The 22,533-nt window shown below is 40.2% G+C and overlaps 1 protein-coding gene across 1 annotated transcript in view; it reads right to left on the bottom strand.

Annotated features, from left to right (window-relative positions):
* Positions 1-22,533, bottom strand: part of LOC136581729 (mucin-2-like) — a 103,095-nt gene that overhangs the window by 57,604 nt on the left and 22,958 nt on the right. The window contains 13 exon segments of the mRNA XM_066582353.1: positions 1,098-1,199; positions 2,157-2,570; positions 4,350-4,517; positions 9,404-10,072; positions 11,271-11,456; positions 13,204-13,250; positions 13,989-14,136; positions 15,538-15,669; positions 16,803-16,959; positions 17,498-17,737; positions 18,101-18,280; positions 20,372-20,482; positions 21,364-21,502. Of these exon segments, the coding sequence (XP_066438450.1) occupies positions 1,098-1,199; positions 2,157-2,570; positions 4,350-4,517; positions 9,404-10,072; positions 11,271-11,456; positions 13,204-13,250; positions 13,989-14,136; positions 15,538-15,669; positions 16,803-16,959; positions 17,498-17,737; positions 18,101-18,280; positions 20,372-20,482; positions 21,364-21,502 (2,693 nt within the window).

The raw sequence follows: 22,533 nt of genomic DNA, 5'->3' as shown, positions 1-22,533 counted from the left end.
ACAATAGCATGGTCAGTATAAGTGGATAACTTTAGTGCATATACAGAGTTCCTGCACTGAATGACTGGTGAACCTTCTAGGGAATATGCGCTTTGATAGTTCACCACAATATGGCAGCCCCAGAATGATGTCGGGATTAACCCGCATTCCTTCTGAGCCGTGTAATCAGGCTGCGGTCATTAGCTGCACTTCTAGCAGGAGAGGCTATGAGCTGCCTACCTCAATCTTTCTGACAGGTAACCTTCTCAGATCAAAGAGATAGTCCAATTGTTTTAGTTTCTCTAAGCTGATTCAATTCTAACATTTGGACTTTTCAGCCCAAAAAGAAAAAAATGGCTCAACGCGTTTCTACTGCTAAAGTTTCCTCAGAAGCCATGTTTTTTTTTTTTTGGGGGGGGGGGGGGGGGGTTATTAGAAAAATTGAAAATTTGGCACACTATGATGGAAAGCATACCAAATTAGCAAAGAAAAAGTGCTGTTTAAATCTACTACCAACCCTAATGGTGGACTGGTAGCAAAGCGACTGATGAGTGCAAGTAAGATGAAAACACCCGCAGCCCTGATGGTGGACTTGTAGTAAATGAGGAAGCAGTCTAAAAATGAACAGTCTAGTTCTCCTAGCAGGAAAGGAGTTGCATTTTTCAATGTTACTATGTAAAAAAAAGTGGAGTGAAATGAAAATAAAAGCGCAATTCCGCCATCTTCGCAGGTAGTTGGCTACTAGCAGTAGTGGTCACAGAGCTCTGATATCTCTTCGACCTTTCCCCTGTTGTAACAGCTGACACAACAAGTCCTTGTCCTGTAGTCATCCCTTGCATGGGATTAAGCCATATGCCATATCACTAGGCATATGCTGTGTGCTAAACAACACAACATGACACCTGCTTGGTACTGTTGTCTAGGGGGCGTGGTTTTGTAATGATGTATCTGTGCCATCAAAATGAACTTGGCTTCGTTGAGGGCACAGTACAGCTCAGTTTGCCTTAAATAGCCATTTCACCACTTACATTCTGATTTTTCCAGATTGCTTTAAATTACCCTTTTTCCTTTAAGGAAAACTTTGTCTCACATATAAAGGTTTGTGAAGTGTTACTTACTTGAAGTCTGTGTACTTGTGACAGTTGGTGATGTTGTCGTCATACTGGTAGTAGGGGGGCTGGTGGTTGTGGTCGTTGATGTAGGTATTGGAGTTGTAGACTCTGTGTATTAGAAGTGGGGTATTAATAATACTTGGGGTGACAATGGACATTATTAATGAAGAAAAATAAACTGTGCTTAACTCAATATTGGGGTAAACAGAACAGAATAACAGAGACATTCTACACATTACATGCAAGTATCTGCTAGAGAATCACTAGTATAAATCTGCATTTTGGCCTTTAATGGAAACAGTGTCCGCAAGGGAAAGAAGTCCCAATTCCACCACTTTCTTCCATAGTTGTACTGGTGACATATCCCAGCAGTGGTAAGGGAGCCCCATTTTGATTTTTTTAATAATGCCACTTATACCCTATGATTGTCACTAAATATCCACAATAGTTATGTTTTAATTCATGGACAGCTGCTATTTTTAATACCTGTTTCAAATTATACAGTCATAATGTAAGGGATTTATCAAGCAATTTGCGCCAAGTCTGTGATGTAAAAAAGTTGAAACTTTTAGTGCCCTGCATTTTGTGCTAAAGCTTCTGACTTTTCACACCGATTAAAAGTTTTGTGCAGTAGTGAAAAAAGTAAGTTTACATTTAAAGGGGTTTTCCCACTACCTAAAATTGCTTCACAACCATTCTGTACTTCCTAGAAGCCCACTGCTGTGGCCAGTGATTGGCTGCCGCAGTCACATGTCCTGGTCTGCAGCAACCAGTAAGTACAGAGTGGCTCTGAGGCAATTTTAAGGTAGTGGGAAAACCCCTTTAGCATTTTGACTTTAGGACAGTCCATGGTGTGCCACGTTTATTCAAAAGGTATGTGCCTTTTAATACATTTGGTGCAATTTACTCGAACAGATATTAAAAAATCTTCCACAATGTGTGAAACTAACAAAATTATAAACTTCTTTGTTGCAGAACCTATTGATGAGGAAAAGTTATTAGTATTTAAGAAGCTTATTATTTTCGTAGAAGATATTTAGTATTATAAGCAAACCCTTCCTTTACCGGAGGTTGTAGGTGTCTCAGTTGTAGTTTGAGCTGTAGTTGTTGTTGCTGTTGTAGTTGTAGTTGTCGGAAACGTTGTAGAATAGCATTCAGGAGGTAAAGGACGGCAGCAGAGTACACTGATCTCATAGTCGTAGCACACAGGCATGTACCCTATAAGATCATCGTTATTACAGATGAGCCCCATGGAGACATCACACGTCACCATCTGATCCAGCTGGTCCAGTGGAACGTGTGGCTTATCTGCTGCTCTGCAGGAAATGTTCTCTGGTCTCTTATTGTCTTCGCACACTTTCTTTCCAGCTTTCTCGATGTTATCATAGGTCTCAAAATCTCCTCCATTTGGCTCAAATTTGGGATAAGTCACATTAAACCATTCTGACCATGAGCACATGGGATCACAATTGGGAGTTGCTAAATAAAAAAGAAAAAATATGCTTTCAGCAAACATTTGGTAACTCTTTGATGTATATGGATTTTTAAAACATCTGTGTTAAAGGGGTTATCCAACCTTTAAAAACTAATAGCCTATTCTCAGGATAGGCCATCAATATCTGATCAGTGGGGGCCCGCTGCTCAGGATCTTCCCCAATCAGCTGCTAAAAGGGGCAGCGGTACTTGTGCAAGCGCTGCAGCATTTTAATGTTTATTTCTGAGCATTCTGTCAGTGCTCAGAACACCATATTTTTTATAATGGCCATTCTGAGTTCTACAGGCTTGTCCCATTCAATTCCATAGAACAAGCCTGTAGTACTCAGAATGGCCACTATAAGAATACTGTGCTCTGAGTACAGCTGGAGAAAACCCAAAATAGAATGCTGTCATTTTTTTTTCAATTTTAACATTTTGGCTGCATGTTGAGTTATCAAGTTCATTTGTTGAGCATTAGCAGCTGGATAAATGCTTTAAAGCACTGGTGTAACTATAGGGGATGCAGGAGATGCGGTTGCACCCGGGCCCAGGAGCCTTATGGACCTGTAAGATCTCTCTTCTCTATATACTACTCTCCAGTACTACGAATAAAGCAATATAGTTGGGGGCCCTGTTACAGGTTTTGCATTGGGACCCAGGAGCTTCAAGTTACGCCTCTGCTTCAAAGTATTTATAGTACTATAGTTTCTAAAATGTAAAATTCTAATTCTCCTAGCAGGAAGTTGCAACGTTTGACTTTTGTCTCATCAATCACATCTAGCTGATATAATTCAGCATTAACTTTTTGAATAGCGGTTGTCAATTTTAGGAAATCCAGCTTCAAATATGAAGCCCCATGCCCACGGCCGTGTCAGACTCTGCCAGCTGAATATTGCAGCAGAATCCAACACGGCGCCCCCAAAGACCCCATACTCACCTCTCCAGATCCGCTGTGTGAGTCCCGTCCGGCAAGATGGCGCACATGCACAGTGCAGTGCATGACTTGCCGGCGGTGGGTGATGACACGGCCTTTGGTGGGTGGTTACGCGTAATCAAGCAATACTTCCATTGTGCTCACAGTGGAAGTGTCATATGATGGACAGCTTCTGTTGACTATAAGGCTTCCATTTTTAAGCAAATGTCAGCCCATCTCCAAGATGAGCTGTCCATGCGGCAGATGTGTTAGGAGCTGTCCATATGACAGATGTGTTCTTCATCTCTGCGGGGGTCACAGCAGCGGTGGACAGGTAAGTATATTTTTTATTCATTTATTTTTTACACTAAAATTTTTCTTTTTCAGGGAAGAGCTTATATGTAAAGCCCTTCCCTGAAAAAGAATGCAGTGGTGCCGGCAGAGCATTGTTTTCAATAGAGCCGGTGGTAGCAGCCGCGGCTCCATTGAAAACAATGCACGGGCCTGCATTCATGCGAGTTTTGGCACATACATGGGTGCGTACCTATGTACGCACAAAAGCACGCTCGTGTGAAGCCACCCTAAGGCTGGCATTTCATTTTTTTTGTTCCTACTACAGAACAGAAAAACAGAATGCCCAAAGCAAATGTGAACACAACTCCATCGATATGTTCAGTGTTGTTGTATTTGCAATTGTCTTAGCAATTGTGCAATTTGAATCATTGCACATATTCCAATTCTTTTTTAAAATGATTGATTTTTATGAATTGGCCCTTATTTTCTTTGCTTTTGTTCCTATATTAAGTGTGAATGTGGGTTCTTAAATCTTTTAAATCAGACCCTAGTTATTATGTCATCACAATACTCACTTGAAGTTGTTGGTGAAGTAGTGGTGGTGGTTGTTGGTGTAGTAGTTGTAGTTTCAGTAGTGGTGGTGGTTGTTATGGTTGTTGTTGGTGGTGGTGTGGTCTCTGTTGTGGTGGTGGTTGTTGGTGTGGTTGTTGTTGTGGACTCTGTAGTGGTGGGAGTTGTCACCTCTGAAGTAGTAGTACTTTCGGTTGTTGTTGTTGTAGTAGTTCTTGTTGTTGTAGTAGTTGGCACAGGTGAAGAACAGTAATCGGGTAAAGGTCGACAGCATAGTACACTGATCTCATAGTTGAAGCAAACAGGCATGTCCCTTTTCTGATCTTTGTTGTAACACTTGAGCCCAGTGGAGACATCACATGTCAGAATCTGTCCCAGCTGGTCCAATGTAAAACCTGGGTATTTCTCTGCTCTGCACGAAATGTTTTCGGGCCTCTTGTTGTCCTCACACACTTTTTTTCCATTAGCCTCGATGTTCTCATAGGTCTCAAAATCTCCTTCTCCCTTCTCATATTCAGGATAACTCACATCAAACCACGGTGACCACTCGCAATCTGGGTCACAATTACCTACAGAAATCAGGATACATGTAATACTGTAACAGGCAATAAAATATTCTAATAACTCTATAAAGCATATACATGCCTATATGTTCCTGATCCATGAGCACAATGGATCACATACATCAGGTGCTACATAAAAGGGATACAATTTATACATTCAGCAAGCCAATGACAATTCTTTGATATCCTTGGAGTTTATAAACTTCTGAGTAAAACTCTATTGCATAATTTAGAATTCTGTAAGGTTTTTAGGCAGGAAATATGAAGATCTAGCGATATGGGGATCAATATATCTAGAAGATTTTAGCAGACAGTTATTGTGAAATGCTATTTGTATTGCTTAGTAATAATCATTTTAAGGACACACGGGGCAATATGTGTATTTGTCTTGATACCATGAAGGATAAGATTTTCATATTATTTGGACCTTAAGATGCGTTTCTTAGCAAGAAAAAAAATTATCATCCAAAGGAGGGGGGAAAGGCGAGCCAGACGTTCACCCATCCACTTACTTAAACCATGAGGGAAGTTTTAATTAGTATTAAATATTGTTTAAATGTCCTATAGTCAGATGCGTCTTATAGTCTGAAAACAATATTCATTCTCTATAGCACATTAAAAAATGTTTATTAATTAGAGATGAGCGAGCGTACTCAGTAAGGACAGATACTTGAGCGAGTATTGTCCTTTTCGAGTACCTGCCTGCTCGCCCCCAAAGATTCAGGTGCCGGTGGGGATGAGCGCTGTGTTGCGGGTGTGAGCAGGAGAGAGCAGGGGGGACATTGTTTCCCCCCGCTCTCCCCCGCCGCCGGCACCCGAATCTTTGCGGGCGAGCAGGCAGGTACTCGAAAAGGACAATACTCGCTCGAGTATCTGTCCTTACCGAGTACGCTCGCTCATCTCTATTATTAATCTAAGTATTTAGATGAGACAATAGATTTTTCACAGCAAGTGGACACCCTGTTATCACACAAAAATCAAAAAGCCCCATTAAACACTTTTTCTGGTATTGCAATATTCATGGCTTGTCCTTAGGATAGCTCATTAAAACTTGGTTGGTCAGGGTCCGATTCTGCTACTAATTAGCTGGATTACGTGGCTATGACACAACATTGTACATATAGTTGTGGCTATGCCCCTTGTGCGATACAGCTTAGAGCAAAAAGACAATGAAATTGCAATGGCAAGATGTGGTAGAGAAGTAATCAGTGGATATAAGTTGCACCGGCAAATCCCTGGGAGATATTAGTCCCAGGTGACTTTCTGAGTGTGAGCTGCTAACATTGTGTTCTAAGGGGGCCATTTATACTATCCAACATTTCTGAACTACAAGGGAACTTCTTCTATAATACATGTTGGGAGCTAATTTTCCAGATTTGTTTAATTTACACTTTCTTTTTAAAAAAAACATAAAAAATGTACAGATTTGTCAAGTATAACTTACTTGGAGTTGATGTTTCAGGAGTTGTTTCTTCAGTCTCTGTTGTACACTCTGTGGTAGTTAACTCTGTTGGTGGTGAAGTTACCGTCACACTGGTAGTCTTGGGGCTAGTAGTTGTAGTCGTTGGTGGAGGTGTAGGCTCTGTATGTTTAGAAGTAAATTACTGATTAATAAGTATCCTGACGGGAGTTCTTATACTGGACCTTATAAGACAAATTACTGAATGTAGATAGTAGATAGTTTCTGAAAACTGCAGCAATTATTTGATATGCAAAAAGAAAAAAAGAAAAATTATTCTTGCTCTCTCTTTTACTGTACAGTTTCTAATAGAAGCTCCACACCTCTCTAGTCATTATCCATGAGAGAGATAGTGCACTTTAGATAACACATGGAAGAAGTTCAATAGCTTTAAGGGGTTGTTCCACGTCTAGCTGTTTATCTGCAGCAAGCAGATAGCTCCGTACATTGCACAGTGGCTCAGGTTGGTACTGCAGTTTGAGTCCTATTCACTTCAATAAGCTTCAGCTTTCAATACCAACTCAGACCACTGTGCAAATGTACAGAGCTATCTGCTTTCGCCAGCAAAACAGCTGGAGGTGGGGCAATCCTTTTAACAGTGTAGGCCCCTTTTAAGCATTTATAGCATATCCATATGATACATGTAGCTAATGCATAATAGATGCAGGTCACACCTCAGGAACCATGCCTGGGTTTCTATGACACTAGTCATTTCCATGTGTGTGTTACAGTACTAAGTTTAATAGTTAGGTATTAGAAATGGAATAATTGCAGTACATACTATATTCTGTAAAGCTAAAAAATCTACTTTTTCTAGCTGGAAGGTGCACCAATTCATTAATAACCTTTTTTGTCCTCAAGCACATCTAACCAATATCATTCTATGCAGCACACTGGAGGAATTGTCAGCTCACTCAGTCTTGCTATTCCAACCTACTGAGTGCACAGAAGTAGAAAGCCACTGCTAGGAAACATAGAAGAAAAGTAGAAGTTTTCCAGCAGCTCAGGCATTATAAAAGGATTTCTTTATTTATACATTCCAGTAAAAACATGGATGAAAAAACCTAGCATGAGTATCTTAAACGCCCACATGTTTTGAGCAGGAGCTCTTAATCATGACTAAGAGCTCCTGCTTGAAACATGTAGGCATTTGAAATAGTCATGTTATTTTTTTTATCCATGTTTTTACTGGAATTTTGTAATAAGGAAATCCTTTTATACCGCCCAAGCTGCTGGAAAACTTCCATTTTTCTTCTAAGTATAATTATGTGTTAGTTTTTTTTTATGTCTACATTTTTGCCCCTCCGAGCCTGCTCGGACAAGAATGCAGTTACTCGAGAAGAGCGAAGCTCGCTGGAGTAACTGACTTATCCGAGCGTGCTCGCTCACCTCTAGTTTTTAACATTAGAAAGTCCCATTGACAATCGCGTGAAAAAACACACAAGAAAAATGCAAGTGTGCAGGAACCCTTATACAGATTAGAATAACAGAAAAAAGATACACTTTGTCCAAATGTATATATAGAACAGCTACTATCTGCTTTTGGGCCCTTAGAATAGAAAAATAGTGTTCATAAAGGAAATAAGCTTTCCTCTTCCCTCTTCTACCTTTTATGTATGTCTTTTTTTTTATTTTCACTTTGATGACCCTTACGCTTTATGTGCCGCCCTTAATAATATTTTAGAAAGTTTTTTTTCCCTTAGTAGATTCTTTACCTGAGAATGTACTTTCGGCTGTAGTAGTTCTTGTAGTAGTTGTAAAAGGTGTAGGAGTGCAGTGATCGGGTAAAGGACGACAGCATAGTACACTGATCTCATAGTTGAAGCAAACAGGCATGTCCCTTTTCTGATCTTTGTTGTAACACTTGAGCCCGATGGAGACATCACACGTCAGAATCTGTCCCAGCTGGCCCAATGTAAAACCTGGGTATTTCTCTGCTCTGCAGGAAATGTTTTGTGGCCTCCAATTGTTTTCACACACTTTTTTTCCATTAGCCTCGATGTTCTCATAGGTCTCAAAATCTCCTTCTCCCTTCTCATATTCAGGATAACTCACATCAAACCACGGTGACCACTCGCAATCTGGGTCACAATTACCTACAGAAATCAGGATACATGTTATACTGTAACAGGCAATACATTATTCTAATAACTCTATAAAGCATATGCATTCCTATATGTTCCAATCCTGATCCATGAGCACAATGGATCACATACATCAGCTGCTACATAAAAGGAATACAATTTATACATTCAGCAAGCCAATGACAGTTCTTTGATATCCTTGGAGTTTATAAACTTCTGAGTAAAACTCTATTGCATAATTTAGAACTCTGGAAGGTTTTTAGGCAGGAAATATGAAGATCTAGCGATATGGGGATCAATATTAAAGATGAGCGAACACCAAAATGTTCGGGTTCGCGTTATTCGAAACGAACTTCCCGCGATGTTCGGGTGTTCGTTTCGAATAACGAACCCCATTGAAGTCAATGGGCGACCGGAACATTTTTGTATTTCGCCGATGCTCGCTAAGGTTTTCATGTGTGGAAATATGAAGATCTAGCGATATGGGGATCAATATATCTAGAAGATTTTAGCAGACAGTTATTGTCAAATGCTATTTGTATTGCTTAGTAATAGTCATTTTAAGGACACACGGGGCAATATGTGTAAGCCAAAAACGTAAGCCAAAAACACTCCCTTCTGCGTGACGTATTTGGGGGGAGGGGGAAACACCTTTGTCCTGATTTAAAAGGCTAATTAGGATAATTTTTTTCATGCGCAATACAAGCATAAATATGTGCGGATGTTGTATTTTTTTGGGGGGTGAGCAAAACGCACATGCAAAAAAGAACAACGAGAACAAACCCATTGATATCAAAGGGTTCCATTTGCTGCGTATTGCACGTGCAAAAATTTCCCGCGCAAATACGTCCGTGTGAGGCCGTCCTAAGTGGGACTGTAGATTCTTTAATAATTTAAATCAAGTGATTTTAGGTTTTTATATTATATTAATATTATTTCATCATATTTCTCACCTGTAGGTGTTGTAGTAGTAACTGTTGAAGTTGTAGTTGGTGAAGTTGTTGGTGGAGTCATTGATGGAGTTGTTGATGAAGTTGTTGTTTCAGGAGTTGTAGTAATTGTACTAGTGGAAGTAGTGGTAGTGGGTGTTGTGGTAGTGGGTGTTGTGGTAGTTGGTGTTGTGGTAGTTGGTGTTGTGGTAGTTGGTGTTGTGGTAGTTGGTGTTGTGGTAGTGGGTGTTGTGGTAGTTGGTGTTGTGGTAGTGGGTGTTGTGGTAGTGGGTGTTGTGGTAGTGGGTGTTGTGGTAGTGGGTGTTGTGGTAGTTGGTGTTGTGGTAGTTGGTGTTGTAGTGATTGTTGTGGAATGCTCACACACAGTTTCGCAACAGTATGCACTGATCTCATAATTGAAGCACTTTGGCCAAAGGTTGTCTTGTGGCTTCTGCTCGCTGTTCCTACAGATGAGTCCAGATGACACATTGCAATGTACAACCTGTTTTAAGTCATCCAAGCTGACATCAGGTTGGTCTACTGCTCTGCACTGAATGTTCTGTGGGACGTCACACAGTGTATGGTGTTTTCTTATCTCCTCATATGTTTCGTAATCACCACTATCCAGATCATCTCCTGGCTTGCTGACATCAAACCAATCAGTCCATTTGCACTCTTCTACATAAACACAAGCTATACAAAAACACATGAATTAGTTACACAAATTCAGATTTACAACACAAAAAATTATGCAGGCTACAGTATTTGTGGCAAATGTTAAGTGAGGGAGACCTGTATATTCCAGTAAAGATGTGTTCATACCACATTTCAGCCTATGTCCCTTTTTTCAGAGCCATGAACTTGTATTAGCCAATCGAAGACCAATAAGGTAGCGTAAATACTAAGCCATTCTGTCTGGCACAAATGTTGTGAGGCAGACAAGCCTGATCTTATTGATCTCAGTTTGACCAATGAAAACTTATGGTTGTGTCCAGGATTCCACTTAAATGCCATTTTTAGAAATTCAGTTGAACCCCGGGACAGGAAAACGGGACATAGGCTAAAACGTGGTTTCATATGCAAACAATGGTGGGTTGAAAGAAGAGATAAAAAAAATCTTCAATTTCAAACTTCACACAAATCCTAATTGATGCAAAGACAAAAACACCACTGAATATCGGAAACCAATTAGTCATAGAGTGGAAACAATCCATCATGATCTCTACGAGGCCATCCATGTGATGCTCCGACCTCTTGGACCCCTATGATCAGCAGAAATGAAGGGACAAGGGCACTTGTTGGTCTGAGTGGCAGTTCCAGGTACAGCTGTGTGTACAAATACGCCAATGTGCCTGGACTAACATTGAAGAAGCAAGGGTGTTCATAGTTCTCATGCAATAGAGGAACGTAAAGAAAGTTCTTTTTACTATTCAGTTTATTTTATGATATTAAAAAAAATATTTTAAAATATTTAATCTTCTATATGTAATGATCAAATACAGGGTTTAGCATAAAAAAATCTTGATGTGTAGTAATTGCGACTTAATAGAAGTATTAAGTACTTACAGGTTGTAGGTATAGGGGGCGTTGAAGTCACAATTGTTGTGGTCGTAACTGAAAATAGAAGTATTGTTTTGTGATGAAAATCGAAAAGTTCAAGTCAATTTTAACCTCAGGTCATACAAACAATGATATTATGGATGAGTTATTACTCATAAGACATTTATGAATTTGGTTGCGAAGAGGCTCCATAGTAAAGTAATAGGAGAACAATATGCCAACTTCTTCTATATAAGATCCGAAATACATGATTAATCTTCTAAATGGTCTTAAAAACCCTAAGTATTGTAGAGGTGTAGACATAGCAGAGAAGTACGGCACATATTATTACCTGGTGTAGATACAGTAGGAGTCCTGGTGGCTGATGTAGTGGTGGGGGCTGCAGTAGAGCAGATGCTGAAATGTGGCGTTGCTGTCCCATTTTCACATTTTAGCTCAATACAAACTCCAGATTTCTCTTCACTGTATATGGTTTCACCTTCTTCATATCGTGTTCCATTGATCACACAGAAACATTCTGTAACCAAAGTAAAGAAATTAAATTACTGAAAGATATATATGCAATCATTATCACTAATGTTTATTACATCCTGATGAGTGGAACCATATAAGCATCCCATGAAAGATAACACTGTTCTTCAATAGCACATAAATTCACTAATTAGCCGATGTCAGCAAATGCATACTAAATAGCATGTCAGCTAAATGTTCATGTTTTAATAAAATTATAGTTTTTTATGCCCTTGATTGACATTAGTAACCCTATTGTATAGAAGGTATAGAATTTTTAATTGATAATATGTAAATTTCACTTTGCATTGTAGTCCTAATATTAAAGCCTTTATCCTTCATGGACATACAAACAGGAAAGGGTTGTACCTTTCAGGCCGGCTGCACATAAACGGGTCGGTTTCCGGATGTGGGAGCCCGCACCTAAATCGGACCCTGTGCTATGTATGGTCTGGATGTTGAGCTGTCAGACATGCGCAGTACAGATTTCCCTGCGCAGTTGCTAAGTCCCCCGACCTTTCCGTAATGTCAGTTACGGATGGGGCAGGTTGGACGTCTTCCATTGACTTCAATGAAAGCCAGCTGGGAGGTATCCGGGCAAAAATGGAGCATGCTGCTATTTTTCCTCTGTGAGCACAAAATCACAATTGATTTCTGCTCCTGAGCAGGAAAAAGTGCTTTTACATAGTATGCTATGGCTGGTATTTGCCACGGAACCTGGAGGCGGATGCCAACCTCGGATTCAGTAATGCAAATCCGTTCGTGTGTAGGAACCCTTACCCTTCATAGGAAATAAGTTCCCACTAGTGTTGGGTATAGGAAACAACAGAATTCCATTATGTAACTTTACGGCTGTGTGAAGGGCAAAAGTAGAATTGGAGATCTGTTTTAGAAAAAAAGATATATTATCTTTTATTTATTTAAATAACCCCAAAATGCTGATTATTTCAATATATATAATGAAAATAATCACCATTTTGGGGCTATTTAAATAAACGAAACAAAATGACAAGGCCACTAACCACTTCACTGCTCTAGACCACCAGAATTTGCCCATTAAGTCTTTCCTGTCCAGGCTCATAAAGGGAGATCCTGGTCTATAATGTTCATATCTCCTAATCAAGTATATACATTTTTGCCAGATGTGGTACTGTTTGTTATCAAAACAGCACTGCCCTCATATGTATGCATTACGTACCACTATACACTATGCCTCACACTGACTTATCAGAACAACTCTGCCCCCATGTGTATGCATTATGTAACTACACGCTACACTTCCTACCCACTCATCATCACCATAGCATCTACAGGCATAGAAGAGTAGCCCAACATGACACTCGTATGAAAGCTATGTAAAACAAAACCTGTCTGTTGCTCATTACAGCCAATCACAGTGTAGTTTTCATTTCTTATACTGATGCGGTAAAATAAAAATTTAGCTGTGATTGGTTACTATGGGCAATAAAGATTTTCTTTTAGACAGCTTGCCCTCTTCATATATTAGCTGCATCATGGGGAAAATCATACTATGTTGGGCATTGGAAGTGGCAGTCTTAGTGAATTTTTCCCATTCTCTTCCGGCGGGATTAGCATCCCATTTCCACTAATAACCTATCAAGCGTCTGTGATATTGAATCACCATTAACTATAAAAGTTTAACAGCGCACTTAAAAATAATCTAAATACACTAAGCTAAAAATGTGCAAAAATGATAACACAATCATCATAACTCATCTGTAATGATAATCTACCTGATCGATCGTAGATACAGTCAACCTTTGATACTGGGTTACAGATACTGAAACAGAAAATAAATATACTGTTACACAGTTGTCTTGTGACATGATACATTAACCCCGGCACCAGCACCGTAAAAATGCCTGGATGGGCGCACAAATCTAACGTTTGTGCGCCCATTCAGACAGCACAACCCCGGCGCATATATGCCGAGGCTGCAATGCCATTGGACATGGTAAGACAGCTTACCTCCTCTCTCCTCCCCTGTCCACAGCCAGCAAAGGGATTGGATAGGGTGGAGCTTAGCTCCATCCCCGTCCCGACCCCTTCCATTGCAAACAGTTGGAGGGGAGGAGAGAAGGTGGGAGGGAGATTAACAGTCAAGCTGCTAACTCCCTCCCACTTCCCTTCTCCGGCAGCTGTCATTGCCTCCCATAGAAGCCCATGCAGCGGCCTATGTATTCCGTCCAGAAAGATAGTTCCAGGACTATCTTCCTGGCCCGGTGCTATATTGGCCCGGGCTTTTACGCCACGAGAATACACCATGTGATCTGATGCATTGGAATCCAATGCATCAGATCATAGCATATATCAGCCGGCCGTGAAAACGGCGTCCGATTTACACTCATGTGAAAGAGCCCTGATATTTACAATTATTGTCAACTGTGTGAATTATGGTCCATTACTGAATGCTATCATTGCCATAAAGTGATCATGCTAATTGTATATGAACCTAAGCAATCATTTATCTAATTGGCAAATAAAATATTGCCTGCTTGCAGGCAGTAGAGTTTCTCACCAAGAGGTACAGACTTCAGTGGAAGGCACCTTTTCACCAATGTCATAGTGAGTATTGTTAACGTAACAGCCACATTGATCCTTGGTTACACATATTCTTTTTAACTCATCAAATATAGGCTTGTCTTCTGGGCAAGTAGGGTAACAGCCTAAAAATACAGATTATACAATGGTGTCTCTTGTTTATACAGCTATACAATGGATTAACATTTAGCTATTTTATGGTACTGGCCATTTTTGCCATACATTGAAATTGTATTGAATAGGAAAGGTTAAGATAATGTTCAAGTTTTACTCACTACTTACATCAGTACAATCTGATTTAAAGGGAGTGCAGTGGTATCACCTATGTCTCTCTTCCCCCCCCCCTCCCCCCCCCCCGCTCCCTCAAACGAGCATGCTCGCTCATCTCTAATCTACATCCATACTCTCATAAAGGTGTTAAAGAACAAAATAAGAATAACATTTAGAAACACTAAAACAGAGCGTGACTCTATTAGACTGACTTTACCAAGAATGTAAGCGAATATCTTGGAAACCATCAAGTATTTATACACAAATTAGGTGATTTTTCGTTATACAACAAGCAGGTATTACTTGCAGGAATTGGAGAATCCCTTTCCTATTTACCATAATTTGTATAGTCCTGTAACCTGCAGATCGGACTTTGATTGTGATAGCTGGGCTCAGAACGTTATCTTATCTTAACCCATTAACAAGATATTGCTCTCTTATCTTAACACAACAGAACCCATTGTAAAGTAATTCTAAGTGCAAACAATCCTCCCTGATATCACCTTGCCTAATGCCCCATTTACAAGGGATAAGCTAAACGATCTGCATGAGCAGGTGACGTCACCGCTAGTTGTTAGCGCTCCTGCAGAACTTTTAAGACAGGCAGATCACCGCTGAGTATCGCTCACTTCTCGCTGACGTCTCACTCAGCGCTCCACATTCTGTGTGAAACACTGAGCGGGGAGTATTTAGGCGCAATGAGAAGAGAGCGAACTAGCGATCATTCGTATACTGGTTCAAACTGAGCGACAAACGACAAGTAAATGAATGGCGCACAATGGCTTTCAATTTAGACGTAATTTTAAGGATGAGCGAGTATACTCGCTAAGGCACTACTCGCTCGAGTAATGTGCCTTAGCCGAGTATCTCCCTGCTCGTCCTTAAAGATTCGGGTGCCGCTGCGGGGCGGGGAGCTGCGGGGGAGAGCGGGGGGGGGGGGGGAACGGAGGGGAGATCTCTCTCTCCCTCTCTCCCCCCCGCTCTCCCCTGGTCCCAGAATCTTTATGGACGAGCAGGGAGATACTCGTCTAAGGCACATTACTCGAGCGAGTAGTGCCTTAGCGAGTATACTCGCTCATCCTTAGTAATGATTACAGCACATTTTTGTTCATTTGAACGAATTTTGTGCGATAATCGTCCCGTGTAAATGGCCTTTAAGAGTCAAGCTAAAGAGTCAACCACCAGTATATAATATTACTAAAACATTTCTAGCAGTTACATTTTTGGCGCTGGTAACGTAGTAGTACGGTGCTTACCTTCCAGATAAGTTATACTGACGTTAGTGTACACGTTGTTAATGGAACGGCATGTTTTAATGTCAGCTTTGCCACATGCGTGATAATGCCATTCACATTCATCCTTAGGGTTGTAGTAGTCACAAAATATGGCTAAATTAGATGGAAAGAAAGAAAGTAACCCATTAATTCTCTCATTGAGTGCATATATTCAGAATTCATTTTTGGTGAGCTTAGTGTGAATGGACGACTTTGATGGAAATGACGTTTGAAGGATTAAAGTAGCAGTGGACTGTGGATGTACATACTATACTTGGGCCTGAAAGCGATTATTGTATGTTATTGTGACAATATTATGCATCTGTGGGAACAACAACATCCATCATTATTTATTTTTCTCATAATTTTTATTTTTTTTTCATAATAACCACCAAATTTAATCACGTGTTGAGTTTTTCCTTACTCATAGTTTGTCACATGCATCTAACTTAACATGTACACTCTTGGGTTGATCCTCCTGGAATGTGGACACATCTTTTCAATCTTTTTTCACTTTTTTCATTTTTCAGTAAGTTTTGGCACCTACCATGTTATTATCTGATCACATCATATGTCTTATCACATGAGGGTATCCCGTGTGATTAGGACGTCACTGCTATGTGCTAATGGGCAGGGTGGAGACATGGATTACTTGCACAGGTATCATTATGTCATTTTACAAATGTGTTTTACTTGTGTTATGTAATAGCTATATAGATGTGATCAGTGCCATTTGGTGACAGCTATGACTAAGGATATGACAACGTCCAAAACGAGTTAGCAGTCACCATGTTTTTTAATTATTTTAATTTTAAACTTTGTATTTTTATTGCTTGACCTCATGCTGGTTAGTTGTTTTTGTACATGCATTTCATGTACACGGAGGTGATCTAAAATGTAACAGAGAAACTAATTTGATATACTGCATAATTCTGAAATGCAATCTGTGGACCTACATGATACCAAACTATTGCAAATAAAGCTTTTAGGGTGAGTACCTTCTTTATGTTATTTGGGATGGAATATGTACCTTTTTTCTCTGGAGGCATATCGAAGTAAAGTATGAGCCCATAGACTTTTTGGGGTATTGTGTTCTGACTGAATACAATATTTGTGCTTGAACCCTTTATCTCTATAGGCTGATACATTTCCATCTTGCATACTAGGGTTAGTGAGGAACTTTCCACTAACGCTACTGTTTTTGTATACTCTATTCTTCGAGTAATAGTAGCTAATAATAGACTCACGGCATATGTCTGGTGTTCTCCAGTGGACACAGGCTTTTGCTTTGGTACATTCCTGAGCATAAGCAGCAACGGCAGAACAGAAGCATTCGCAGTCTCCGCCACTGTCACATGAGCAGGCGTCCTTTACGCAGGCCTCATAAAATGGTTTTGGGTCAACCTTAAATAAGTAGATTCAACTCATTAGACTTTTTCAACACTTTCAAAACAACTCATAACAATAAAGGGGTCAAAACGCATTATCTAGTGCAAAGTTTTCGAAAACTTCATCTTCTAGAGCTTTAGAGCCAAACCATAGCCCTCATCAATTGTTGACTTCTGTACCAAAAGTGGGACATGAAGAGAATCATTGCTGCCAGTTGCATTGCCCTAAGTATAAGACAATGTGCCCACAGTACCATCCACACTCCGGTCTTTCCTGCCACAAGTAGTAAGTAACATTGTAATTGCTGTTCCTGTACTAATCTGCATAGGAAAATGTCTACCCGGATGAAGTAATTTGTGAAACATTCCTTTCATCAGGGCAGAAGAAACATGTTCTGGGAATGTGGGTCTTTCCTGTTGACTCCAGGATGCCTTGGAAGTATTTTCCACCTCATCAAGACATGGGTCAGTGCCACACATTTTGAGAAGCACCGCTGGAGTATCATTGCATATATACATGATAATTTACATGCAGTCGGGTCTCATCTGCTTACCTTGCTATGACAGACTTTAAATACGTCACTTTTGATAAGTCCGCACTGTTTTTCTGACCAAGAGTGGCGATGTGGTTTTTGAGTACAGGGATTTTCGATATCTTTAGCATCAGGACAGGTGGGATCAACCTTCCAGCTATTTCCAAAGTCTAACACATTACCGACTGTTAACATATGACTGGTTGTAAAATCATTTTGGGAGTTGTCATCAAAGTTTCCACATAGACCACAAAGCTTTCCCTAGAAGACAATAGAAAAGGAGGTGGTAAGTTAAGCGTCCTTGTCAGGGGCATAACTTGAAGCTCCTGGGTCCCAATGCAAAATCTGTAACAGGACCCCAACTATAATGCTTTATTCATAGTACTGGGCTCCCTATATGGAGAAGAGAGGCCTTATGGGCCCCCTAAGGCTCCTGGGCCCGGGTGCAATTGCATCCTCTGCATTCCCTATAGTTACGCCCCTGGCCTCATTAAAAAAAAAAAGCAGCCATGTTATTCTAATCCTGCCCAACCCATTTAATGCAACATTGTGCCCTGCAAGGAGTCCATGTTCTTCATATGCTATAATCCTTGTGTTCTGCAGCATTGAATATCATCCACCTACCTTGTACTCCGGTGACACCTTGATGAAAATAGTGGTTTTTGTATCCCAAATTAGAAGAATTCCATTGCTTGTTTGAATGACCAGATAAACGCCTACTGTACGAGTTAGGTATGTCACATCCTTCACACCTTCGCCTACTGCTTCCTCTATCTGCTTGTCTGCTAACTTCAGCACTTTGTTCTGAAAAATGATAGAATATAACCACAGGGAGGCAAATTTTACTTCATATTTGTACACAGTTTGTAGCATTTTAGCAATATTACTGGCATGTGACTATAAGCCTCGTTCATGTCGTAATTAACCAATTCCATTGTTCTTCTACATATAGGAGCAGTTTGATTGTGACGGAGATGTTGGATCCATCATATGTTGGACACCAATGGCACCCAACAGACCTCATTGACTGTAGTGGCTCTGTCAGGTTTCCGTTATGATGTTCATCATGTTACAAAAAACAAAACGACTGCATGGTGCGTATAATGAATGTGTTCGTGCTAAATACAGCAGGTTTGGATTTCTGTTGACTGTCATGTAGACCGCATTCACTATAGTTGCAGTGCAATAGTGTGATCTTATATTGAGTGGCCAAGAAGCGCTGTATAGGGCTAATCTAAATTGGCATCCTACAGCAGTAATTTGCAATTCTTTGCCTGACGCAAATGCATTACCTGGCTTAAGGCCGTACGTAGGGAAGATTGGGCCCTATAGCAAAATTTACAATAAGGCCTTCCCTATACTATAAAATTTGGCAAGAGTACCTAATGGTTGTACAGACACTTGACTACTAATCTTTTGCATGAGAGGTTGCTGACACATCACATGTCGAGTTTGAAAAACAGTTCCATTGTTTTTTAATGTTGCAGAGCCTTTGAAGAATGGCAGCTCTCTTCTGGCTCTCTTTACCTTTTGAGGGAAAGTTGAGCTGACTCTCTCTGCTCAGGAGGCCCCATAGCAGCTATAAGATGTATAGTAAGTATATCATATATGTTTATAATCTTGGCCCACCTCCTAAAAGGACTACAGCTTTGTAATTATATAATGCAATTGAGAGTCTATTAACAAACAAAAACTCACGTTTCACATAGCCATAGGTAGCATGATCATAGCACTGTGCAATTAGCCTAAGAAGCCATTCAACTTCAACATTAGTGGTTTTTGGGTCCTAATGACTTCTTAGTAGGAGCTTGGTTGCAACTTCTGTATTTACATACCTCCACGTATTTTTTATTTACCTTTGTATTTTTGAATTGGCTGTAATTAGAGATGAGCGAGCATACTCGCTAAGGCACATTACTCGAGCGAGTAGTGCGTTAGCTGAGTATCTCCCCGCTTGTCTCTAAAGATTCGGGGGCCGGCGGGGGGGTGGGGAGCGTCGGGGGAGAGCGGGGAGGAACGGAGGGGAGATCTCTCTCCCCCTCGCTCCCCCCTGCTCCCCGCTGCAACTCACCTGTCACCCGCGCCGGCCCCCGAATCTTTAGAGACGAGCGGGGAGATACTCGGCTAAGGCACTACTCGCTCGAGTAGTTAGCCTTAGTGAGTATACTCGCTCATCTCTAGCTGTAATATTTTACTTTAAATGAAGTGAACCATATTTAGATTTACGATCTTTGTGAGGCCTTTAAATAGTTGTAAAACAACCTAACAAGAATTTAAGAGAAAACCACAAAGCGACATTAACCTTGAGAGATTTGTCTATATGATGAAATGTTGTTTTTTTCTGCATACATTGACCTTCACTGGATCAATATAAGGAATTTATATCATATGAACATGATATAAATTCCTTATATTGATCCAGTGAAGGTCAATGTATGCACAAAAAAACAAGACTTCATTGCATTGTTATACACTGAACATTTGAACTAATGCGAGCTTTTAGAACCCGCTCACACATCATAATCTGACATGGATCTGCCACATAAGGCTGACCTTCGGATTTCTGCCATGGATTTGCATTTTGAAATACTTTAGATTTACCCCCATTCAATGGGGGCAAATCCACATGGAGCCAGATATGACATGTCAATTTCATACTAACATAATGGAATGCGGAAATCCCATGGATTCTGACAAAGATTTTGGCACGGAACATGATTCAGAATCTGGGCAAACAAAACTCCATGATCACGGGCCTTAAGTGACAATAAGTGATTAGTTTCACAACAAAATTGAAAATGTAACCATTGTGAAAAAAATAAATAGGGATTGCTATTAATTCAATGCAGCATTTATTTAAAAAGCACCACACTAATAAGGTTATGAAATACATACCCCTAGGAAGACTTTTATAGACTTTGAACAAGTAACACCGGTGGTACCACAGGGGATGTTTTCTAAGATGACACTGAAGTTGCCTGCAGAATGGTTAGGGCCACAGTAATCCTGCAATGGAATAACTTACATTATTGAGCTTCAGAATGAAAATGTAACAGCAAGCACTTCATATCAAAATATTTCTCCATTAAACACATATTTAGGATTTAATAGACCTTACTGTACTTACTACAAAGAAGGACAGGAGGACCCTACCTCTCTACATGACCCTTAGATCAAGTTATATCCCATTATATATTCTATATGATGAGGAAAGAGTTGACTTTCTCTCTTTAAGGGTTCCAGAGCACACGTATAGCTATAAGGAGCAACTTTCATAATTGAAGATCTGGAATACCTAGAAAGGCTAACAAAATTGGGATTATTCACATTTAGAGGAACGAAGGTTTCATCACCAACATAGAAGGGGGTTCTTTACTGTAAGAGCAGTAAGACTGTGGAACTCTCTGCCTGAGGATGTGGTGATGGCAAAATCTATAGAGGAGTTCAAGAGGGGACTAGATGCGTTTCTAGAGTGCTATGATATTACAGGATATAAACATTAAATAACCAGCAGGGAATGTAATGGGAGTTTTCAAATGTTGATCTGACTGCCATTATCTAGTCGGGAAGGAATTTTTTTCCCCCAAGGGAGCTAATTGGCTTCTGTCTTATTGGGGTTTTCTTGCCTTCCTCTGGATCGCCAGCACTAAAAGCTATTCCACTGTGACTACAATCCACCTCGGCGAGCAAGGTTCCGATTCTAGAATTACATGTTCGAAATTTGAAGTATCAAGAATGCCTTATATTATGCCTACAAAAAGACCAGTAAGTGAGAAATCTCAAAATTATAGTAACATAGTACTTAATAATACGTAAAGAAATAGTAGAAAGAGAAGGAGTCTTGTGGTCAGTGCTATTCATAGTTATATTAGAATTGCATGGCTTACCTGTGCTGCCACAAATTCACAATTTCCATCAAAGTCATAGAATTTGTCATCAAATGTGATATAATGACCATTTCCATAGATTGTACATGTAGCATAGCAGGCAGCATTAGTACACGTCCATCTTCCTTTCTGACATGAGCTGTAAGGGAAAATATCCGCTTAGAATTTCTTACTGTATGTGATTTCCTTGAAGAATGCTCTTATCGCAAACTGATTAAGCCGTTTTCAGACAAGCGTACTTTTACTCCATATTTGGTCTGTGTTTTACATACTGTAAAATACTGATTTACTACATAAATCTATAGATTTTTCTTGGCCATGTTTTAAAAACACCATTTGTCCGTTTTTGCCTCCGTATTTGCTGTCACTGGTATTGTTTTCTATTGAAGAAATATGGATCCGTATTTATCCAGTAGAAAATAAAACCAATAACACCAGTACAAATGAAACAATGATGAAATATTGATGACATGCGGTCGCAATGTCATCTGTTCTACATCCGTATTACGAACATGTTGCAAAATACTCACGTGAAACTGACCTTTCACTTTCATTCATTGACTTATGAATGGCTGTTCACTGCTGTGATTGGCTGAGAACTCAGCCAATAAGACACAGCCCTTTTAGCCCCACCTGCTGAAAAAGCTTCAGAGTAATGCAGGGGGACCAAGCGGCTAGACGCTCCAAGCCCCGACAGTGGCAGAGAGGTGAGCAGCGGCAGCCCCATTGAAAGCAATTGGCACAGAGCTTTGTTCACGCATTTTTCTGCACATCTGTGCAGCACTGCATTTTGCGCACCACGCATGCATGCAAAATAACGCTTATGTGAACAAGGCCTAAAAGAAAGGGGTTTAGCTGCTTCTCAAAAGTTTGGCTTTTCCAATCCTCTGCAATAAGCTGTTCTCTCTAGGAAAAGCCATTTCTGTCCAGACATTTTCGATGCAAATGAATGACCATTCATGCAATTCATGGAAAGGCTAGATCTGCTGAAATGGCATCCCAAAGCCCATCTCCACTCTCTCTCATAGAGAGGTGGAACCCAAGCAAGGCACCGCCCATTATGATGTCCACGTGCCCTCATAGGCCGTATAGACAGGGATTGTCTATATGAACAACTCATTTAAATCATACGATATGAAATTATACTCAAGTGAGCATAATAATGAATTC

This window comes from Eleutherodactylus coqui, chromosome 11, assembly GCF_035609145.1.
Source record: "Eleutherodactylus coqui strain aEleCoq1 chromosome 11, aEleCoq1.hap1, whole genome shotgun sequence".
Lineage (NCBI taxonomy): Eukaryota > Metazoa > Chordata > Amphibia > Anura > Eleutherodactylidae > Eleutherodactylus > Eleutherodactylus coqui.
The sequence above is the reverse complement of the archived record's forward strand: the minus strand, read 5'-3'. Positions and strand labels throughout refer to the sequence as shown.